At 43.2% G+C, this 19,266-nt stretch overlaps 1 protein-coding gene across 11 annotated transcripts in view; it reads left to right on the forward strand.

The window, feature by feature from the left end:
- Positions 1–19,266, forward strand: part of PROM1 (prominin 1) — a 131,662-nt gene that overhangs the window by 51,958 nt on the left and 60,438 nt on the right. For 10 of the 11 annotated variants that reach the window (XM_077877024.1, XM_077877022.1, XM_077877039.1 and 7 more), the window contains one exon: positions 16,395–16,450. The exons of the other annotated variant lie outside the window; for it this stretch is intronic. In XM_077877024.1, coding sequence (XP_077733150.1) covers positions 16,395–16,450 — 56 coding nt within the window. The remainder of the gene's footprint in view (positions 1–16,394; positions 16,451–19,266) is intronic. 11 annotated transcript variants of the gene reach the window in all.

Below are 19,266 nucleotides of genomic sequence, written 5' to 3' on the forward strand. Positions count from 1 at the left end.
AGAGAGGCAAGGACACAGGCAGAGGGAGAAGCAGGCTCCAAGCAAGGAGCCCGACGCGGGACTTGATTGCAGGACTCCAGGATCACTCCCTGGGCCGAAGGCAGGTGCCAAACTGCCGAGCCACCCAGGGATCCCCTATGTATTAGTTTTTTAACAATGAGTATTATTACCTCTGTCTTACAGATGAGGAAGTTGAGGCCCAAGGATACTAAATAGGTCATACAGCATTAAGTATCAGATCTGGAATTTGAATTCAGGATCACTTGATTTGTTAGCCATTTAGATCATCATTTAAACCAGGGCATTTAAAGAGTAAAAGGGAACACTTGTAATGATTAGGCCAGGGCAACAGGTGTAAGCCAGGACTGTCTGGGCAAACCAAGGAATACATTTGGCCACCCTGTCTCCAAAGCCTGTGCTCACTTTGATTTTAATTGGCAGGATTGGGTGACATTATGGATAGCTCTAAAGATAATTAGTGGAAGCCACATAAAGGAGGTTATAGACTGATTTGTCTGACAGCCCTGTGTAGAGTGGAATGGAAAAGAAGAGAAAGGAAGAGACCAAAGGAGTGATTAGTCGACAGCTTCACTAAAAGTAGGTTAGGTGTGTGATGAAGATCTGAATTGAATAACAGATTACGAGTGTAATAAGATTTCCTATAAATTGCTTATAATGAAAAATTTCAGACCTACCCAAGACTGGAAAGAATGACTCCCCAAACCATTTGCCAGCTAAAAAATTATCTGATTTTGTCATATTTGCTTCATCTGTCCTTTTTTCTTTACATTTTTCTTTGCTAGAACATTTAAGGCAAACCTGGACATAATATTTCACCTTGCATTTCAGTGTGCATCTCTAAAAGATATGGGCAGCTCTTACTATCCACAGTGTCATTGTCAACCTGCAAAAAATTAATAAGAATTTAATTTTTTTACTATTAATTCTCATTAAGTTTAATATCCACGTTTTTTTCCAATTAGCTGTTTACTGATTCCTTTCTTCCCGTCTGACTCAGAATCCTGACAAGGAATAATAATACATTGTGACTCTCAGAAAGCTTTGAGCTTAGTAAACAAGAAAGTAGGTTAACTGGCTCACTGGCTATTGAAAATAAAGTTTGGTGAAGGGAAAGTGATTATAGAGAATGATGGGAGGAGATCTAGGAATGTTTTTCCTTCCAAATTTTTATTTTGAATAATTTCAAACCTTTGGCTCTGTTATGAGAATACAAATGAACACCTGTAAAACCTTTACCTAGATTCATCACCTGTTAGTCTTTTGCTACACCACTGAGTACTTTAGCATGTATCCCATGAGAATAAGTCATTTTCTTGTATAACCACATGCAAGCATGATACTCAAGACAACAAACAGTATTGAGACACTTTTTTCTAATGTACAATCCATACTTAACATTTCTCAAATTTTCCCGTTAATGTTCTTTATACTTTTTATTCCCTAGATCTAGTGTGGAGTCAAGAACCTTGCTTTATCTGTGGAGATTTAGTCTCTTCTAATCTAGAAGAGTTTCCCAGCCTTTTTATTTTTGTCTTTGTGACGTACACATTTTTTTGAAGAGCCTAAGCTGTTTTTGCCCCAAAAATGCCTCTCAATTTTGGATTTATCCTGATTTCTCATGATTAGATTTGAATTAAATATTTTGTCAGGGCTGCCACGCAAATGGTGTATCCTCTTGGTAGATCCATCCCATCAGGAGGTTATTGGTGTCCCTCTGTCCCATTATTGGTGAATTAAGTTTGATGGTTTTGCAAAGGTGGTACTTTCCAGATTTTTCCATACCCAACCTTGGTCCCTAGCAATCATTTTCTCTTAGCATCTGCAGCTTATTCTTGCCTTAATAAATCGTTATTGTGTTGGTTGTAAAATGGTAATGTCTTGTCATGTCTTTTCCATTTACTGTGGGCATTCTGCTATGTCAGGAGCATTCTGGTGCCATATTACAGGGACGGGGCTCACATAGTCTATTATTTTCCAGGGACTCAGTGGTAATTTTGTGACTGGCCGGCACAGAGCTCAGGGACTTGGATTCCGTAGGAGTGCAACAAATGCATGTTTCTTCACACAGATGTGGGAATGATAAGGAGGAAGGGCCATGTGCTTCTTCACTTGCCGAGGAAGCTTTATTTAGCCCATATTTTCTCAGTGGGAGCTCACGACTGCTTGGGCTCAGCTGTCATAAAGCATTCCTTTTCATCTCCACACTGGCTGCAGGGGTCCTGGCCCCATGGCTAATATATAGGCATAGGTATAGATCCAACAGAAGTTTGTTGCTTTGCTTTTAAATAGAAGGTGGCTTTGGGGCACTTTGCTCCCTTCTTCTTCATTTGGGGCTTTGTTTTCTGATACCTGGGAGGTTTATGTAACAGAGATTCAAAACAGATAAGCAAATTGTGCTTGTATTGGGGCTTGGAGAGTTGTTTTGGGGGGCCACCAGGTTCCTGCTAATACCAGTGCCAGGATCACTAAGCCGGGGTCAGGAGTTGGGTCCCAGCTGTATCCCCTGAAATTCCTTCCTTCCACTTAATGCATTTCTACTTCTCTTTGAAGACACTGGTCAAATATCACCTGCTCTGATAAGTCTCTGCTTAGTCCCCACAGCCCCCCCTCCCCCCGTAACCTGCTGACTTTGAACCTTATATGGCCACATCAGAGCACATCCATTTGATTTTATTTACTTACCTGTGTTCCCAGCAGACTATGAGCCTGTTAATGGTTGCATCTTTTCAGTTCTGTATCCTTAGCACTCAGTACAGGGTCTGGGACATATTCATGCTGGTTTAAGTATCTTCGTGTGTGTAGTGCAACTGTGTCACTACATGTGAGGAAATTTAGACCCCAAGGGGATAAGGGACTTGCCAAATATAATGGAACCAGTAAATGGAGAACAGGGCTAAGACCAAAGTCTCTCATGTCCAAGCCTTATCCCCTTCCCTGCTGCTAACAGATGTTTGGCCAATGTTTTTCTTAGACTGGAAAGCCCGGAGGTCTATCTATTCCTAAGCTATCACTGCGGCCCCCACCTCCTCCCCCACCATGGCCACCATCACTTCCATTACCAGCATGATGTGGGGGCATTTCTTTTGTGTCAGGTACTGTTTCCAAGTGCTTTACACGTAGTATTTACATTGCTTAGAATAGTTGTGCAAGGTGGGTATGATTACCCCATTTCACAGGTGAGGAGATGGAAACAGAGACTCGAAGTCAGTGGCCCAGGTCTTCTTACATGTAACAGGGCTGTGTAGTGGAGAGTGATCCTGAGTTTGAATTCCTGCCGCATCACTCATTAACTGAGTGATGTAGTGCAGCCTACTCAACATTCTGAAACTCTGGCTTCCTCATTTGGGAATGGGAACGATCCTGCTCCTCCTACTAGATTGCTGGGAGGGGAGACAGCCACCTTGAGTCATTTGTGATCTTTTTAATAAGCTCACAGATAGTGATTTTTCTGTCTTTCCGTTTTATAGATGAAGAAATTGAGGCCAGAGAGTTTTGTAATTTGGCTTATATACAAACCAGTCACAGAGTTTCTAATGTTGGAGGCAGACCTTGAAGCCAGCTCTGGTGACCAAATTACTACCCTTCCTGGTCTGCCACACGGCCCCAAGTACTTGGCTCCATGGGCATTCATGGCTCTCATGAGCACCCATTGGAGGCTTGTAAGCAAATGCAAACTCGTTTCTGAGCCTTCTGCACTCACAGTGGACATACTTGCCCATACTCAGTGTTAAGAGCTTATCAGCATTTTCAGTGATTTATTTTTACCGGACCGTCAAAGGGGAAACACTGTGTGTCCCTTGTACTCTCTTTGGCGGGGCTTGATGCTCTGTGGAATTGATGGCTTTGCAGGCTCAGCTCTCTGGTGGGCCCAAGAAAAGCCATAATACTGTCTATGATCTAACTTGCTCTTCTTGTTGGTGGGAGGGACGCTGCTTTGCAGATTTGTACATCCTGAATGTCAGAGGAGTGTGAGTCTCCTGATAGGAATTTCCCCAGTAACGCAACCTTTATGATTTTCAGCCTGGGTCTTATTCCAGTAACAAGAATTTACGGTGTAAACTCAGTTCTGATTTTTTTTTTCCTAGACTTTTGCTGGTTTTCTCTCTGAGCTTCTAGAGTTGCTCCCCTACATTGAATTCAACAGCTCTTTTCTTTTATTAGACAACTCTTCTTTACTGAGTTTTTAAAAACATTCAACTTAGAATTTATGTAAACAGGAACTTTTGCTTTTTAGTCATGTTTTATCTGTTTACATGATATTCAATTAAATGATGTCATTGCATCAAGAACAACTAGCAGAAAGTGGTTTGGAGACAAACAGAAGAGAGCCTTAGAGAGCACATAGCTTAGCTGGCAAAGCAAGAGGGGTGAACACACAGCCATGAAACATTGAAACATCGGTTCTGGTCCATCATGAACAAAACCCTGAAAGAGTGTGTTTGACGTGAACCAAACACTTATTGGGATCTTGAATATTTAATAATTTCTTTTCCAATGATTATTTATTGGGCAGCATGTAAATTTTTGCAGATTTCAGCCTTATCTCTTTTCGAGATCTCTAGTGACAAACAGTACATGCTACGATGCTGTAAAAATGGCCCCAGATCATATATCCTACACAACATACGGTAAAATCTGATATACATTTACAGGAACTAGAATTTTTAACTCCATAGTGTTAAGAACTGTGGGTTTTTTAAATGTTATTTTTTTGGGAAGAAAGGGCTAGAAGAATGTCAACAAAAATACTTTAAGCATTTTTCAATAGTCTTTTAAAAATTCAAGTGAAGGGCAGCTGGGTGGCTCAGTGGTTGAGCATCTGCCTTCAGCTCAGGGTATGATCCCGGGTTCTGGGGATTGAGTCCCGCATCAGGCTCCCTGTGGGGAGCCTGCTTCTGTCTCTGCCTCTCTCTGTGTGTCTCTTGTGAATAAATAAATAAAATCTTTAAAAAATAAATAAATAAAAAAGTAAAAATAAAAATTCAAGTGAGTTCAAAAAACCTACAAAAATTTTCTCCTTTGCTCTGCCCCTCTATCCCTGGTTGGGGAGAGGCCATTGTCAACAGCTGAGCCTATTGTCACCTGATGGAAGAAAATGGGGCTTCGCTGATTTCACATTCTCCCAGGAGTGCATGTGAGATTATGAGGACCACCCCCCCACCCAGTGCACAGCAAAACATGTGATGCACATCGCATTCCTTTCAAAGATTCTTGAGGCAAACTTTGCCCCAACAAACAGCAGAGACAAAGACTGCAAATGGAATTACACTTTCCAGGAATGTCTCGGGGAAGGAAATGAACTGAATACCTTGGGAACTGACAGATATTTTGACTCTGTTTCCTGCTCCCCTCCCTGGATTCACCGGTGGTGGCAGTCCAGCTGCCAGTCCAGCCCAGCTCCGGAGGCCCCTTCCCAGGTCCCGCCCAGCACGAAGGAGGCCAGGGGGCCCTGGGCTTTTACCCACACGCAGCTTTGTCAAGTACCCCAGGCTCCAGGAGACACCAGAAATTTCCCTTGGCCTGTGCAACCTGAGCTCCTGCTTCCTCTAAAGGAGTTTGAGGTGATTTAAGGGCAAGGCTGCCCAGTAACAGGCTTGGCCACATGCTATGGGTAAGATAAAACCCCACTGCACGATCAGTGTGAACACATGGCAGAGAGGAAGCTGCAAGGGCCAGACTGGTCCCAGATGTTTTTGCAAGAATAGCTTCCCGGGCAGCATTTTCCCCACACTCTGTTCTCAGAGTGAGTTGGTGCCATCATTAATTCGAGTACAAGCCCATGTGTGTCCTTCAGGGAGAGGCTGCTCCAGTCAATTAAAGGAGAACCACTCAGAGTCATGTGTTGACAGCTGTAACGAAGGAAAAAGCACAGCAAGGGTGTTCACATTGTATTTTAAATAAAGGAAAGGAGGCTAGCCCTCCAGAATACTTGATTGTACACTCGGAGGCAGGGGGAATACATTTGATAGGTTCTAATAAACCCAGCTTGGCTTCTAATTTGTGAGGCATCAATCCCTGTATTAAAAACCAAACTAGAGTTTAGTTATGTTGCTAGAGGATTTGAACGGTATAATGAAGTGCTCCATGCGATTGGAAAGTACGGGATGGTTACTGCATGAAGTGGTTGTTAAAATGCATATCCCTAGAGCACTGAATTCAGACAGGCTCCTGGCAGACATTCCAGAAAGAAATGTGCTCAACCGAGGGAATCTGATGAACAATAAGACCAGAAGAACTTGCATTGTTTGGGTCCCCAAAATCACTTCTTTGGGCTCAGCCTTACCCACATCAGCCACAGGAAAACATGACCTAAGAACTGGGCAGACTGTGTTCATCCCAGTGTCAAAGGATAACAAACACATTTAGCCATCAGGACTTCGCGAAGGTAGGCTTGCTAAGTATGCTCTTCAGAGAAGCAACATTTAACCTTGCAAGTGACAAACAAATTTGGGTCTGCTCTTTTCTTCTTTCCTTTTTCTTTTCTTTTTTTTTTTTTCTTTTTTCTTTTTAGAGAGAGAGAGCATGTACGAGCAGTGGAAAGGGCAGAGGGAGAGAGAGAGAGAATCTTAAGCAGGCTCCACACCCAGCACGGAGCCCTCTGTGGGACTCAATCCCATGACCCTGATCATGACCTTAGCCAAAATCAAGAGTCAGGGGCTCAACAGACTGAGCCACCCAGGAGCCCCAGTTCTGATATTTTTGATGGAAATCTTTTTCAAGTGGCATTTATTCACCTGTCTTGTAGTTTGGCACACATCAAATGTAAATCAATTTGGGGGCTGGTTAAGGATCATCATTCAAGATCAGTTGTCCTCAGAGACTGCATGAGATCCCTGCCCTTGCACTAACTGGGCCCTGATTGCAGTCTTCTGGTTGTCTGGGGGCGTAGGTTGTCAGTAATGGCCATTAGTGATGGTGAGTCTACCTGCTTTGTAACAGGGCTGCTAGGATACATTCTGTTCCAGTAAACCTGCAGGGTGTGACCATTCTGTGGCTAACGTGGCTGGCTTGGGCAGAGCTATGGTTAGTCTTCTGGTCAACTTGGCTGGGCTATAGTCCCCAGTGATTTAATGAAACACCAATCTATGTGTTGTCATAAAAGCATTTTATAGGTGTGGTTAACACCTACAGTAAGTTGGGTTTAAGTGAAGGAGATTACCCTCAATAATGTGGGTGGGCCTCCCCCAATCAGCTGAAAGGTCTTACGAGCAAAAACTGAGATTTCCCCAAGAGGAAGGAATTCTGCTTCAACACGTAGCATTAACTCTTGCTTGAGTTTCCAGCCGACTCTAAAGATTTCAAACTGTCTAGCCCCAACAATTCCTTAAAATCAACTCCCCTTTCTCTCCATCTCTGTCTCTTCTCTCATCGGTGCTGTTTCTTTGGAGAGCTCTGATACAGGCAATCGTTTGCAGTATTTGGGGATTGTGGGGTGGGAGGGGGGGAGTGTGTAGTTGGAAAAAAGCCTACTCCTCCTTTCCCCCATTTCAATCACTGAAGATTCAAATTAACCAGGTCCCCCCATATCTTGAGTCAGAGATCACCAAGTGCTTTCTCAAGAGGACCTATGCTATAGGTGGTGTCACTTTGTGAGGCAATGACCCCTTCTCATGTACCCTAAATGTGCAGTGCTGAGATGGGGTGGATGGCAAGAGTCTACCTTGAAATAAGGGAGGAGCTTTCTTTTACCATAGTCAGTCCTAACTCACCTCCATTCTAGCGAAGATGACTCATGATCAAAAATGAACCTTGGCTTCGCATCAAATGATAGGCAACAAACATGTACCTGTATGTCTTAAGTTAAAATATCTAAGGCATGATTATTCTTCTTTTTCTCTTTTGACTAATCTATCAGCTATCAGAACTGATTGCGTCTACTATGCTGATTTAACGTAGATTTAAACATTTTTCATGCAATAAATTGGCGCCTTAAACACTTTTCTTTTATTTATTTATTTATTTTTTAATTTTAATTTTTTATTTATGATAGGCACACAGTGAGAGAGAGAGGCAGAGACATAGGCAGAGGGAGAAGCAGGCTCCATGCACTGGGAGCCCGACATGGGATTCGATCCCGGGTCCCCAGGATCATGCCCTGGGCCAAATGCAGGCGCCAAACCACTGCGCCACCCAGGGATCCCAACACTTTTCTTGATAAAGGGTGAATTGAGTCAAATTATCAAGTAACCAGAAATTTTCCATTTTGTTCCCATTGAAATATTTCCGTGTCAAGAGAAGAAATAGATTTTCATTTATCGGAAATGTGAATCAGGAAGTTCTAAAGCACAAAAACAAAACCCAGGAAGCTTAGCCCAGGGAGAGAAGAAAGATCAACCACAATGAATTTCCTGTCTGTAGTCTAAGACCCCTTCATGTGGGAGCTCTGGAGAAAGTGCAAAGGCCACATAAAAACCACATAGAGGTTTACATTTTTACCAACTAACTTTGCATCTTGATGAAAATCTGCATTCTGCTCCAGAAAGAGCAACCTACCCTAGGGAGCTCGTGCTCTCAACCCATCTGAACAGCCATTTAGTGCCTGTAACTCTTGGAGATGACCCTAAGATCTTAAGCCAACGTAGTTTTAACTCCTTTTTGATACAAACTTCCCAGGATAACACTGTAACCTGAGAGCATTTTCCTTAGATATTTTGGCAGTAGAGATGCCTGAATCAGCATGTTTTAAACATGTGTTTTGTAGGTTAGGAAAATTCAGTTGGTAGTGAAACTGTTGAAAGGCTTATGGAAATTTAAGCCAGGACTATGGACATTTTCCAGAGCTTCATAGATCAACAAATGAGAAGCAGGCAGGAAGATGCTGTACCTGAATTACATTGTACTGAATTTTGTAGTGGTATTTCTGAGTTTGAATACCTTTTTAGGGATCCCTGGGTAGCTCAGCGGTTTAGCATCTGTCTTTGGCTCAGGGCGTGATCCTGGAGTCCCGGGGTCGAGTCCCACTTGGGGCTCCCTGCATGGAGCCTGCTTCTCCCTCTGCCTGTGTCTCTGCCTCTCTCTCTCCTTCTGTGTCTCTCATGAAAAAATAAAATCTTTTAAAAAAATACCTTTTTATGCATTCTCTTTTATGGATACAGAAATCTCAACCTTTTAATGAAGATGTCTTTTAAAATCTCTGTTTACATTAGTGCCAACCTAATGGCTTCAGCAAATGTCATTCTGTTGTGTTAGGTGTATGTGTGCCTGCTCCTGAGGAAAACAAGTTAACCTTTGTTTGGTCAAAGCTGGCAGGACCGTCTACAGGTAGAGGATGCTGCTGCACAAAAATGTAGGGAGTCTTGATTGGCTAAGGCTTTTTTAAAGGGTGACTGGCATCATTTGCTATAACAAATAAGTCCAAGTTTCAGTGAAAAATGTTCTCTGTCTTGGCTCAGTCTAATGTAGAAGCGATGGAATGGCGATGTGCAGGGACTCTGGCTCCCTCCATTTAATGGTCCTTCCATCCCTGTGGGCTTCAGGATTCTTCACCGGGTCTTCCATATTTGGCTGGAAGTTGGAGAAAGAGGGCGAGCACACAGGCCCTTGTGGGAGGTTTCAGAGGCATTGCCTGGAAGTGTTGTGCATACACACCTGCCCACATTCCATTGGCCAGAATTCAAGTCCTATGTCCCATCCAAGTGCATGGGCTCCGGGGAATGTAGCCAAGCAGTGGACCAAAGAAAATGAGGTGACAATCTGCCAAACATTCACATTCTGTGTCCCCACAAGCTGAAGGACTGGAAAAGGCAGAGCAGGAAGTGTGCAGTACCAGAGTGGAAGTGGAAGACGCTCATGTTTCCGTGTTAGTATATCACATACCCAGCACTGCACTGAATATTTCTCTTAGGGCAGAGAGCCTCTTGCTCTTCCATCCCTTGCACAATGCCAGCACATCCAGGAAGGTAACACTTTGAACTGTCAAGGTTTGGGTTTTATCTGCACTTGTCAGGCATTCCACTTGGTTTGCCTACCTGCCCCTTGTCCCCTCAGGAATTTGGTCTGGAGTGGGAGAGGGCGCACGTTGTCAAATGGATGTTTAAGAGCCTGTGGAAAGTCTTCTGTGTCTAGAAAGAAAGGATTAAAGTTTTCATTAATATTTAATTTTTGAAAGCTATGCATTCACAAACCTAGCTGTTGTAAGTTTCTAAGTTGAACTTGAATATCACTTTTATTACTTTTAGTAATACTTTTAAAAGCTAATACTTTTAGTAGTAACCTGGATAATCTTTCATTTTGATAGTGTTGATTTAATGCACAAAATAACAGATTAAGTCATTCTTAATAAAGAGACATTCCCCCCCCCCACTGCCCAACACATGGGTTTAAGACAGTGCCACCGGAGGTCAAAGAGGGACACTGTGGTGTCTCTTCAGGGAACACTTAACACTGTTTATGCTCTTAGTTAATCACATTTCCAAGCAAACACTTTAAGCGCCTGAGAGAGCTTACTTTGTGTGCGTGTGTGTTTAATTTTTATTAATAAGCATTCTGAGTGCCAATACATTTAACTTGACATTTTGGAAAAAAAAAAAAAGAATTCACTCTCTAAGCTTTGTTCATAAAGAAAAACCTGTTCTGTACGTCTTAATCTCTAATTTTGATGCTTAACACCATAATGCTTCTAAGGTTATCATTTCATTTTTGGCTTCATTTTAACAGTTCTGTCTTGTTGCATCTAGTTAAAGAGACTAGAAAACATCAGGTAGAGAAACGCAAAAAGACTAATTAAAATAACATGAATATAAAACTTTACTAAACTTTTTAAAAAGCATTTAAAATAGGACAGGCTAAAATTAGAATACTTTTGGCAGAAAAATTACCATCTACAAACCAGATAACATTCCATAAAAATATTTTCTCAAGAACCGCATTATAAATAATATCATTTTACATAGATTAAGAATTGGGGCACCCAGGTGGCTCAGTCGGTTGAGCACCCAACTCTTGGACTCTTGGTTCTGGCTCAGTTCATCATCCTAGGCTGCTGAGTGAGCCCTGCCTCTGGCTCTATGCTCAGCAGGAAGTCTGCTTATCCCTATTCCTGCCCCTCTGCTCCTCCCTCCCCATCCCCATGCACATACACTCTTTCTTTCAAATAAATTTTTAAAATCTTTTAAAAAAGGAATAACTTGCAATATACTAAATGTTTATTTATATAAAAATCTCTTTTATGACATAAAAATTTCTTTCTTAAAAAATCTTTCAAATGTAATTTAGCACTTTGGGGCGGTTCTGCTCCCAATAAATGACAGGAACACGCTTTAAAGATGTTAGGTAGCACATCTGTTAACTAGAGATCTAACCAGGTAAATCTTGTCAAACAGATAAAAGCAAAATCTTTGCAAGATCACTTAAGTTCGTCACAAATCTGATGAATCAACTGCCAACAGCAGGGGTTGTTTACCCATTGTTGTTGTTTTTAAGTTGTTTACCCATTTTCCAAGAGTGGAATCTCATTTTGCCCAGCTCGGCCCAGAATCTACATACGTATTAAGAGAAGCCAGTTAGGATCCGAAATATCTTAGTCAAAGATGAGTTTTGACTAACATAGGGAAGATGGATTTTTTAATGTATATATCCTATTTTTAAAATATTTTCTTGCTGAGTGGCTTCAGACATCAAAAAATCCATAGAGAAATTATTCCCACATAGCAAAAAACTCACAACCAACCAACCAAATAAAACCAACGTACTTTCTAAGTTGGTGGCATAACACAAGAGCTCAGACCAATGCTTCTACATTCCTTAATTTCCATCAATATATGAAATTTAAAATTAAGTCCCAAGCAAGACGGCCTTGTACCGTCTAAGAGTTGAATGCAGAGAAGCTGATAGTCACCATCATTGTGGAAAGACCCACAGAGCCCCTTCATGAGACCAGATACTGAGAAACAGTCTTCTACCATGAAATGAACTTCCTTATCCACTGGCTTCCATATTTCCCTCCCACGGCTATATCTGAAGTGGCGACTGTTAACTTGTGGAAAGAGCATGGCATTGGTGTAGGGGAAAATGAATGGCCACTTGGGAAAGCTGGCCAGAAAGCTCCCCAAGTTCAGGGCAGGATGACTCTTTCCCTGGTCTCTGGGAGTTGTCTGGCCCATGCTAAGTGCCTGCCAGGCTCTGTCAGAGCAGACCTCCCCCCTTCATTTCAGGAAGGATGGGACAGGGGGGCACTGTTGTCCACACCAAGATCTCATGGATGGCAGGATAACACTGTGGTCATGCAAATGCTAATGGCTACCTTGCTCACTAGGCAATACCAGCAACTAATCACAGACTTCTGGAATCCCATCTGATCTGCAGAAACGAAGCAACAATTTTTTTTTGATAGTGTCATGTTTCTGCAGCTTCAATACCACAAACAGTTCTGAGACCCCGGAACTTTCTAGGGATGCAGATGATCCAGAGGTCAAGATAGTCTCCACTGGAAGCCTTTAATGAGCTGGCCAGGAAGACAGAGACAGACACAAAGGATTGTAGTGCAGCAGAGCCACCAAGCAGGGGTGGCGGGAGCTTGAGGAGCAGAATTGGGACCCTGCATCTTCCATATGCTTTCTGAGATGGACTGTACTTGGTTCCGAGTTCTTACCAGCAATGAACGTGTTAGAACTGACATAAGAGTTTCCTAGTGTGGGGCTTCATGAGTTCCCACAGGAGATGTGAGCAGCAGCATTAATACCAGGGCTTTACAAATACAGATACTGGGCTGCATACTACAGGCATTTCCCATGATCATTACCTGGATTAAGAGCCACTTAGGGAAGGCGAAGGGAAAATGGATACTGTGGATGCTCATTTTGTGTTCTCATGACACTGGGGTACACTGGGAGGAAGGGGGAGATAAAAAGACAAGCCCTGGTGCTTTGGGTAAAATGGAATCGCTCCAAGGTAGATGACCTGCAGCTTCTAACCCTGTTCTGTCCAGTACAGAGGCCACGGCCATGGGTGGCCACTGAGCACTTGAATGGTAGCTAATCTGAACTAAATGTACTGAAGCACATCTACACCAGACTCTCAACACTTTGTGTGAAAAGAAGACTAGCTCATTAATATTTTTATATTGATTGCATAGAAAAGGGACAACATATTGCATGTATCTGGACTAAGTACAACATATTATTAAAATTAATTTAAAATAATCACCTGTTTCTTTTCACTTCTTAAATGTGGCTACTAGGAAATTTGAAATTACTCGCATGGCTTGCAATATACTTCTACTAGGCAGTGCCGCTCAAAACGAGAGGGAGGGAGACCATCCCTGCTCCAAAACCTCTGGTGGGTTTTTGGCCCTCACAGCAAGGATCTGCATTGGCAGAGGGACAGGGCCAGTAGGCAGACAAAGGACAGGGGTCAGCTGTCAGTAAGGAGTGTTGTTTAGAGTAGCTGGGACCATTCCTCGACACCTGGGACCACCAGGATCCCGGGAACCTGGGAGAGTCCTCCTGCGAACCGAGGGGAGTGTCTGTCTGACATTGGAAGACTGTCACTGTCTCACGGTGGCTGTGGCCAACACATGATCCATATGTGTCATATTTGCTTGCCTACACATAGCTCCGTTAGGGAAGCACCTGCTACATGTGTTATTGATAGAACCTGTTAAAGTGTCGTGAGAACGATGTGGTTAAACCCCACGTCTGTCAACCCCACGGATACAAATTTTGCAGAATTCTAATTTTTGCTTCAGTGCTCTAATTTTATCACTGGCAACAAGTCCCATCAGTCGCTTTCTTGAAGTTGCGGGCTTGGCTTCCTCCCTTTTAGAGAAAATGTCTACGAGATACTTAAGTCCAAATAACCATGGTTTGTCTTTCTTTCCAGTGCAAACGATGCTCTGTGAGACACCTGGTGAATTTAGCTCCCACCTCAAAATGACTGCCCCGTGCTCCTTCTGGGGACAGCTGGTCACCAGGGTGCGCAGCAGAAGTGCCTTGGGTAGACTTCTGCTTCCTCACACAGGATAATAAAAAGATGGTCACTCACTGGTTGAGATTTAATAAAATCATGATTTTGTAATGCTTCATCAGGTTTATTCTGAAGTGTCACTGGGTTTTCTGTCTCTTTCTATCTCTGTCAAATTAATTGAATCATTTAAAAAAAATTATCAGGGCTGCTTGGGTGGCTCAGTGGATGAGCCTCTGCCTTCAGCTCAGGGTGTGATCCAGGGGTCCTGGGATCAAGTGCCACATCAGGCTCCCCGCAGGGCCTGCTTCTCCCTCTGCCTGTGTCTCTGCCTCTTTCTGTGTGTCTCATGAATAAATAAATAAAATCTTTTAAAAATAAGTAAATAAACAATTATTGGTAGACCCTTATATCCAATGAAATCTAGAACAGAAGCCTAATCTATAAAACAGACCGAAGAGGGGCACCTGGGTGGTTCAGTCGGTTTAATCGCCAACTCTTGATTTCAGTTTAAGTCATGATCTCAGGGTCCTAGGATCCAGTCCCCCTGAGTCGGGTTTTGCACCTTTCAGGCAGTCTGCTTCAGGATTCTCTCTCCCTCTGCCCTCACCCCCATGTATGTACTCTCTCTCTCTCTCTCTTTGTATCTAAAATAAGTAAATAAATCTTTAAAAACAGGGCAGCCCTGGTGGCTCAGTGGTTTAGCGCCGCCTTCGGTCAAGGGCCTAATCCTGGGGACTCCAGAGCGAGTCCCCCGTCGGGCTCCCTGCATGGAGCCTGCTCCTCCCTCTGCCTGTGTCTCTGCCTCTCTCTCTCTCTCTCTCTCTCTCTGTGTCTCTCATGAATAAATAAATAAAATCTAAAAAAATAAAAATAACAAACAAACCAAACGACTAGTTCAAGGTGGGAGATCTGTGGGGCTGGGCAGCCGCAGGCTCCTCCTGTCCTTGGGTCTCCCTGATGTCCCTTGGAGGAATAACCAGGGTTCCTAGTACCCTGGGGTTAAGGTAGGTATCCCAAACCTACCAGTTTGATCCCTGCTCCTGCAGCACACTGTTTAAAGATCTGCTCCATCTAGTGTGCTCTGTGCAGGTGAGAAGTTGTTTTTCAGAAAGCCTTGTGAGGAGGTGGCTTGCTTTGATTTCTGGCATTTAAATCTGAACTTCTTACTTTATGAAAGGATTCACAGTAGGGTTTCCTTTGCCCCCCACCCCCACCCCCTTGGACTACACTTTAGAAGTGATCTGTATGGAATGCAGCTATATAGCATTCCAGAAGCTCGTTGCTGGGGTCAGTTACAGTGTGGAGCATGGGAAGGATCCTGGGCCTTGGCCTGGCCCCCTCACACAGCAGAGATTTTAGACAAGTTATTCTCTCTGTCTGGGCATCAGTTACATCATATCATTACTAGATTGGTGCATTAGAATAAGAGGCGAATGGTAACCTCTGTAGGAATTTGAAAGGAATTTGAAACGAACATGCAGGGGAAGAAAATTCCATTTTGCATATTATTTCACATTTTCATGCACTGCTTGCAGATGGGAAGAAAAGGATGTTTCATGTTAAGAACTGCTGGATTAAGTTAATTGTAAGATTCCTTTTATTTGTAAACTATTATGTAAATGTGGAATGATTAAAGAATAAATTGCATTTGTGGTTCCAAAAATTAAGAGTGAGCAATTTCAGTGTATTATTTTATCCATAATTATTAATGATGTGTATGCTAGTTAAGTATTAAGGTATCTTGTGAGAGATTGAAAACTCTTAAAAATAGCAACCCTCCCAGCACCTGGGTGACTCAGTGTGTTAAGCATCTTTAAGCATCTGCCTTCGGCTCAGGTCATGATCCCAGGGTCTTGGGATTGAGCCCCACGTTGAGCTCCCTGCTCAGCAGGGGAGACTAGTTCCCCTCTCTTCCCTGCTCATGCTCTCTCTCCCTATCTCTATCACTATCTCTGTCTATCTCTCAAATAAATAAATAAAAGCTTTTAAAAAAATGGCAACCCTCTAATTCTAGCAAAATAGTAAGTCAAAAATACCTGTCTTCCATTCTTTGCTTCTGGTTTGAGCCTCATTAGCTCAATTATTTACCTACATTAAGAAACAGGAATAAAATTGGGGTGCCTAGGTTGTTCAGTTGGTTGAACATCTGGCTCTTAATTTTGACTCAGGTCATGATCTCAGGGTCCTGGGATGGAGACCCTGCATCAGGCTCCCCACTCAGTGGGGAATCTGCTAGAGGATTCTCTTCCTGTCTCTCCCTCTGCTGCTCCCCCTGCTTATGTGTGAGCACTCTCTTCTCTCTCTAAAACAAATATGTCTTTAAAAAAGGAAATAGGAATAAAATTATAAGAATATTACATAGAGGTACAGTAATTTGTGAGTATATATAGACTTCATTTCCTAAATACGGATTTTGTGTTTTTACTGGAAAAGTAATCTTGCTATTCTTTTGTGGCTTTTTCCCCCCCCAGATATTTTAAGAAAAATTCTACAAAAGAAGTTTGACTTCTCAACTGATTATGATAAGGTAATTTTTATTGATATCTTTGTTATTAAAATAAGTATATACAAGATTTTGGCTGACTTGGAAGTAAATCTTTAAACAATCAGTTAATCTGTGAGGTTTGTAATTTTTTTTTTGACTAAGAACTTTTATGGAATATTGAAGCACCTTAAAAATCCCATTTGAACAACAGCAGAAATTCAAGCTGTGTGTTATTTTAAAACAGAAACTTCTTTAAGGGAAGTATTATGGTATTTCTTTTAGCTAAGGGAGAACTCTCTAAGAAGAATTGTTTGAACGCTTCTAGAAACAGGGATATATACTTTGTTTTAAAAGATAGTTTGTTAAAAAAACAGCTTCACATTTGAAGTGTGCAGTTGCCCCCACTAGAGATAAGGAAAATAGCCCTTGTCAGGAGGTGAAGAGCCAGATGGCAGAGACAGTACCTAATTGTTTAAGGAAGAAGAAGGAGAAAAAGGAAATAGGTAGATTTATAAATAACATACAGAGGAATGTAGATGGAAGTAATTAAATCTAATTGAAGCTCTTCCATAAGGCGGTGATTTGGGGGCTTGTTGTAAAAAGGATAATAAGCAGGGCTGGAGCAGGTGGGGAGGTGGCATCGCTGGCATCCCAGGCTTTGGGGCCCAAGTAAACCACCAGGACAAGGTGTGAAAGAGTGGAGTGGAAGGAGAGGTGAGCTGGGACCCTGAACGCTCGCTGATATGAGTGGACGGTATTTTCAGAAAGTATTGAAGGACCTTGTGCGTCAGGACCTCTACTTACTACCCCAGCACTGCTCTGCCCATTCATTCCGTTTGCTCTAGGATCGACTACCTAAATGGAGGAGTGTATTATTTTGATTTTGGTTGATCACGAGTGTGGGTTGCCAGTGAAATAAACAGACAGATGTTTGTTGCACTGAATGTCAGGGTAATAATAATATAATAAAATACTTGAATCTGTTTGTCAGGCTCTTGGTCCTACAGGGTCAGGCACTTTGCTCTCTCCTTCCCTGGCACGAAGGTGACTCTCAAAACAATAAAAGCAGGCATATGGTGGACATTCTCTGATGGCCAGCCACAGCAAACGTGAACAACAGTATCCCCAGTGGGTGTGGGGGGCAGCGTAGGGGGAGGGTGCAGTGAACTCCTGTCCAGCGAATGGGTACCTCAGATACCATGCTTACCATGCCCTTTATTCTCAATTTGCAATAAAATGATACTCGAGAGCAAACAAACACAGAAGTCAAAGAGGAAAGCCTTATCTAAAAACTATTTATGTGTATAAAAGATGATGAGCCAGTTTCTCCCTGGTGCTAATAGCCTTCCCTAGTACCCTAGCTATGAAAACATTTTCATTATTAAATGCCACTGGCTTCATATATCTCCCAAACATGATTGCCCATGTCTGCCTGTGGAGCGACTGTTGCTTTTATACTGATATTGAAAATTAGTGTGCCATTAGCAGCCTGGCCTGAATGCCAACTAGTTACACCAAGGAATGGGTGGAGGTTGTGCTTCACCTGGTCCCGGCCTTGGAGGATGGGATCCTGAGACCCTGAGGTGACTCTCAGCAGCCCAACAGGTATGAGCTGGAATTGGGCTGCCACCATGCATGGCAGGATTTTTAGCTGGGCAAGTCCTTTATGGTGGGCTCAGTATCAGATTTAGAGCACCTGTAAAATTTGCCATCTCCCTAGAGCCTGATTTTCTCTCCAACTTAGGTGCCTTTGCAAATGAGCAAAAACCACTGGTATGGGGGTAAAGTGGAAAAAAGACAGATCTGAGCCCTCACGAATGACCTCAATTCTCTCCTACATGTGGAACTGGGTCGCATTTTCCACCACTGTCCAGGAAAGAGGGATTTGGTTAGTCTAAGACACTGGAGAGAAGCCAAGCACTTGGGAGGGGAGCTCTCGGGTTGCTTCTAGTCTGCTGTATATTGGGCATGTTGGGTTAGAGTCCTCCCAAGCAGACCCAGAGTTGAGGACTCATTGGTCTGGGAGGTGCAGGGAAGGCAGGCTGGGAAGTGGAGAGATAATACTAGGGAGTGTGTGGCATGAGGCCATCTGGCACGAGGGGTGACGGAAGTGTCATCCTGTAGAATTGCTGGGGAAACGGTGCAAAGTCCTAGTGTCTGAGTTAGCCCATGGGCAGGGTGAGGGAGCTGAGATCTCTAGACACCCAGACCGAGGGGCACAGGGTAAGGGCCATGTGGGCATGGGGAAAGTGTTAATCCCTAAGCACTCTTGATCTTCTACAGTTCCAGAAAAGGCCTTCACACTCTTACTGGCGTAGAGTGAGAAATGCCAGTAAGCTAGAAGTTCGAGGAGGCACAGGGAGGTGCTTGAGGCCTGAGGAGTATGGGGGTGTATCAACAGGACCCTCTTCACTGCCCAGTGCCCACCCCCCCACACTGGCTGTCTAATCCACACGGTCACACAAGTCAGGTCCGACCAGGCAAGTGTCCCTGGGGGGCAGCTTTTCAGCTTTCTGTGTCCTGTGCTCATCATTTTCTTTTCTGGTGAACCCCCAGGTGGTGGTGGAGCTGGGCTGCTGAGTCGGTGGCCTTCTAGCAGGGTGCTCTCTTAGCGAACTCTCTTCACAAGGAGGTTTGGAAGCATCCAGCAGACCTCTGGTTCCAAGGTTTGGGCCTGGCTTTGGAAGGAAAATAGGACTGCCTTTTGCAGAACTGCCTCCTTTTTACACTTCAGCTGAAAGTTCAAAGTAATACTTTAAGATCCTTAGATCCTTGGCCACTTCTTCTTGACATTTTTTTTTATACTTCTCCTTTTGGTTCTTTTGTGTTCCTTTTATCCTTGTTTACCCTCCCCCCCG

Source organism: Canis aureus, chromosome 2 (genome assembly GCF_053574225.1).
Source record: "Canis aureus isolate CA01 chromosome 2, VMU_Caureus_v.1.0, whole genome shotgun sequence".
In the NCBI taxonomy this organism is placed as follows: Eukaryota; Metazoa; Chordata; class Mammalia; order Carnivora; family Canidae; genus Canis; species Canis aureus.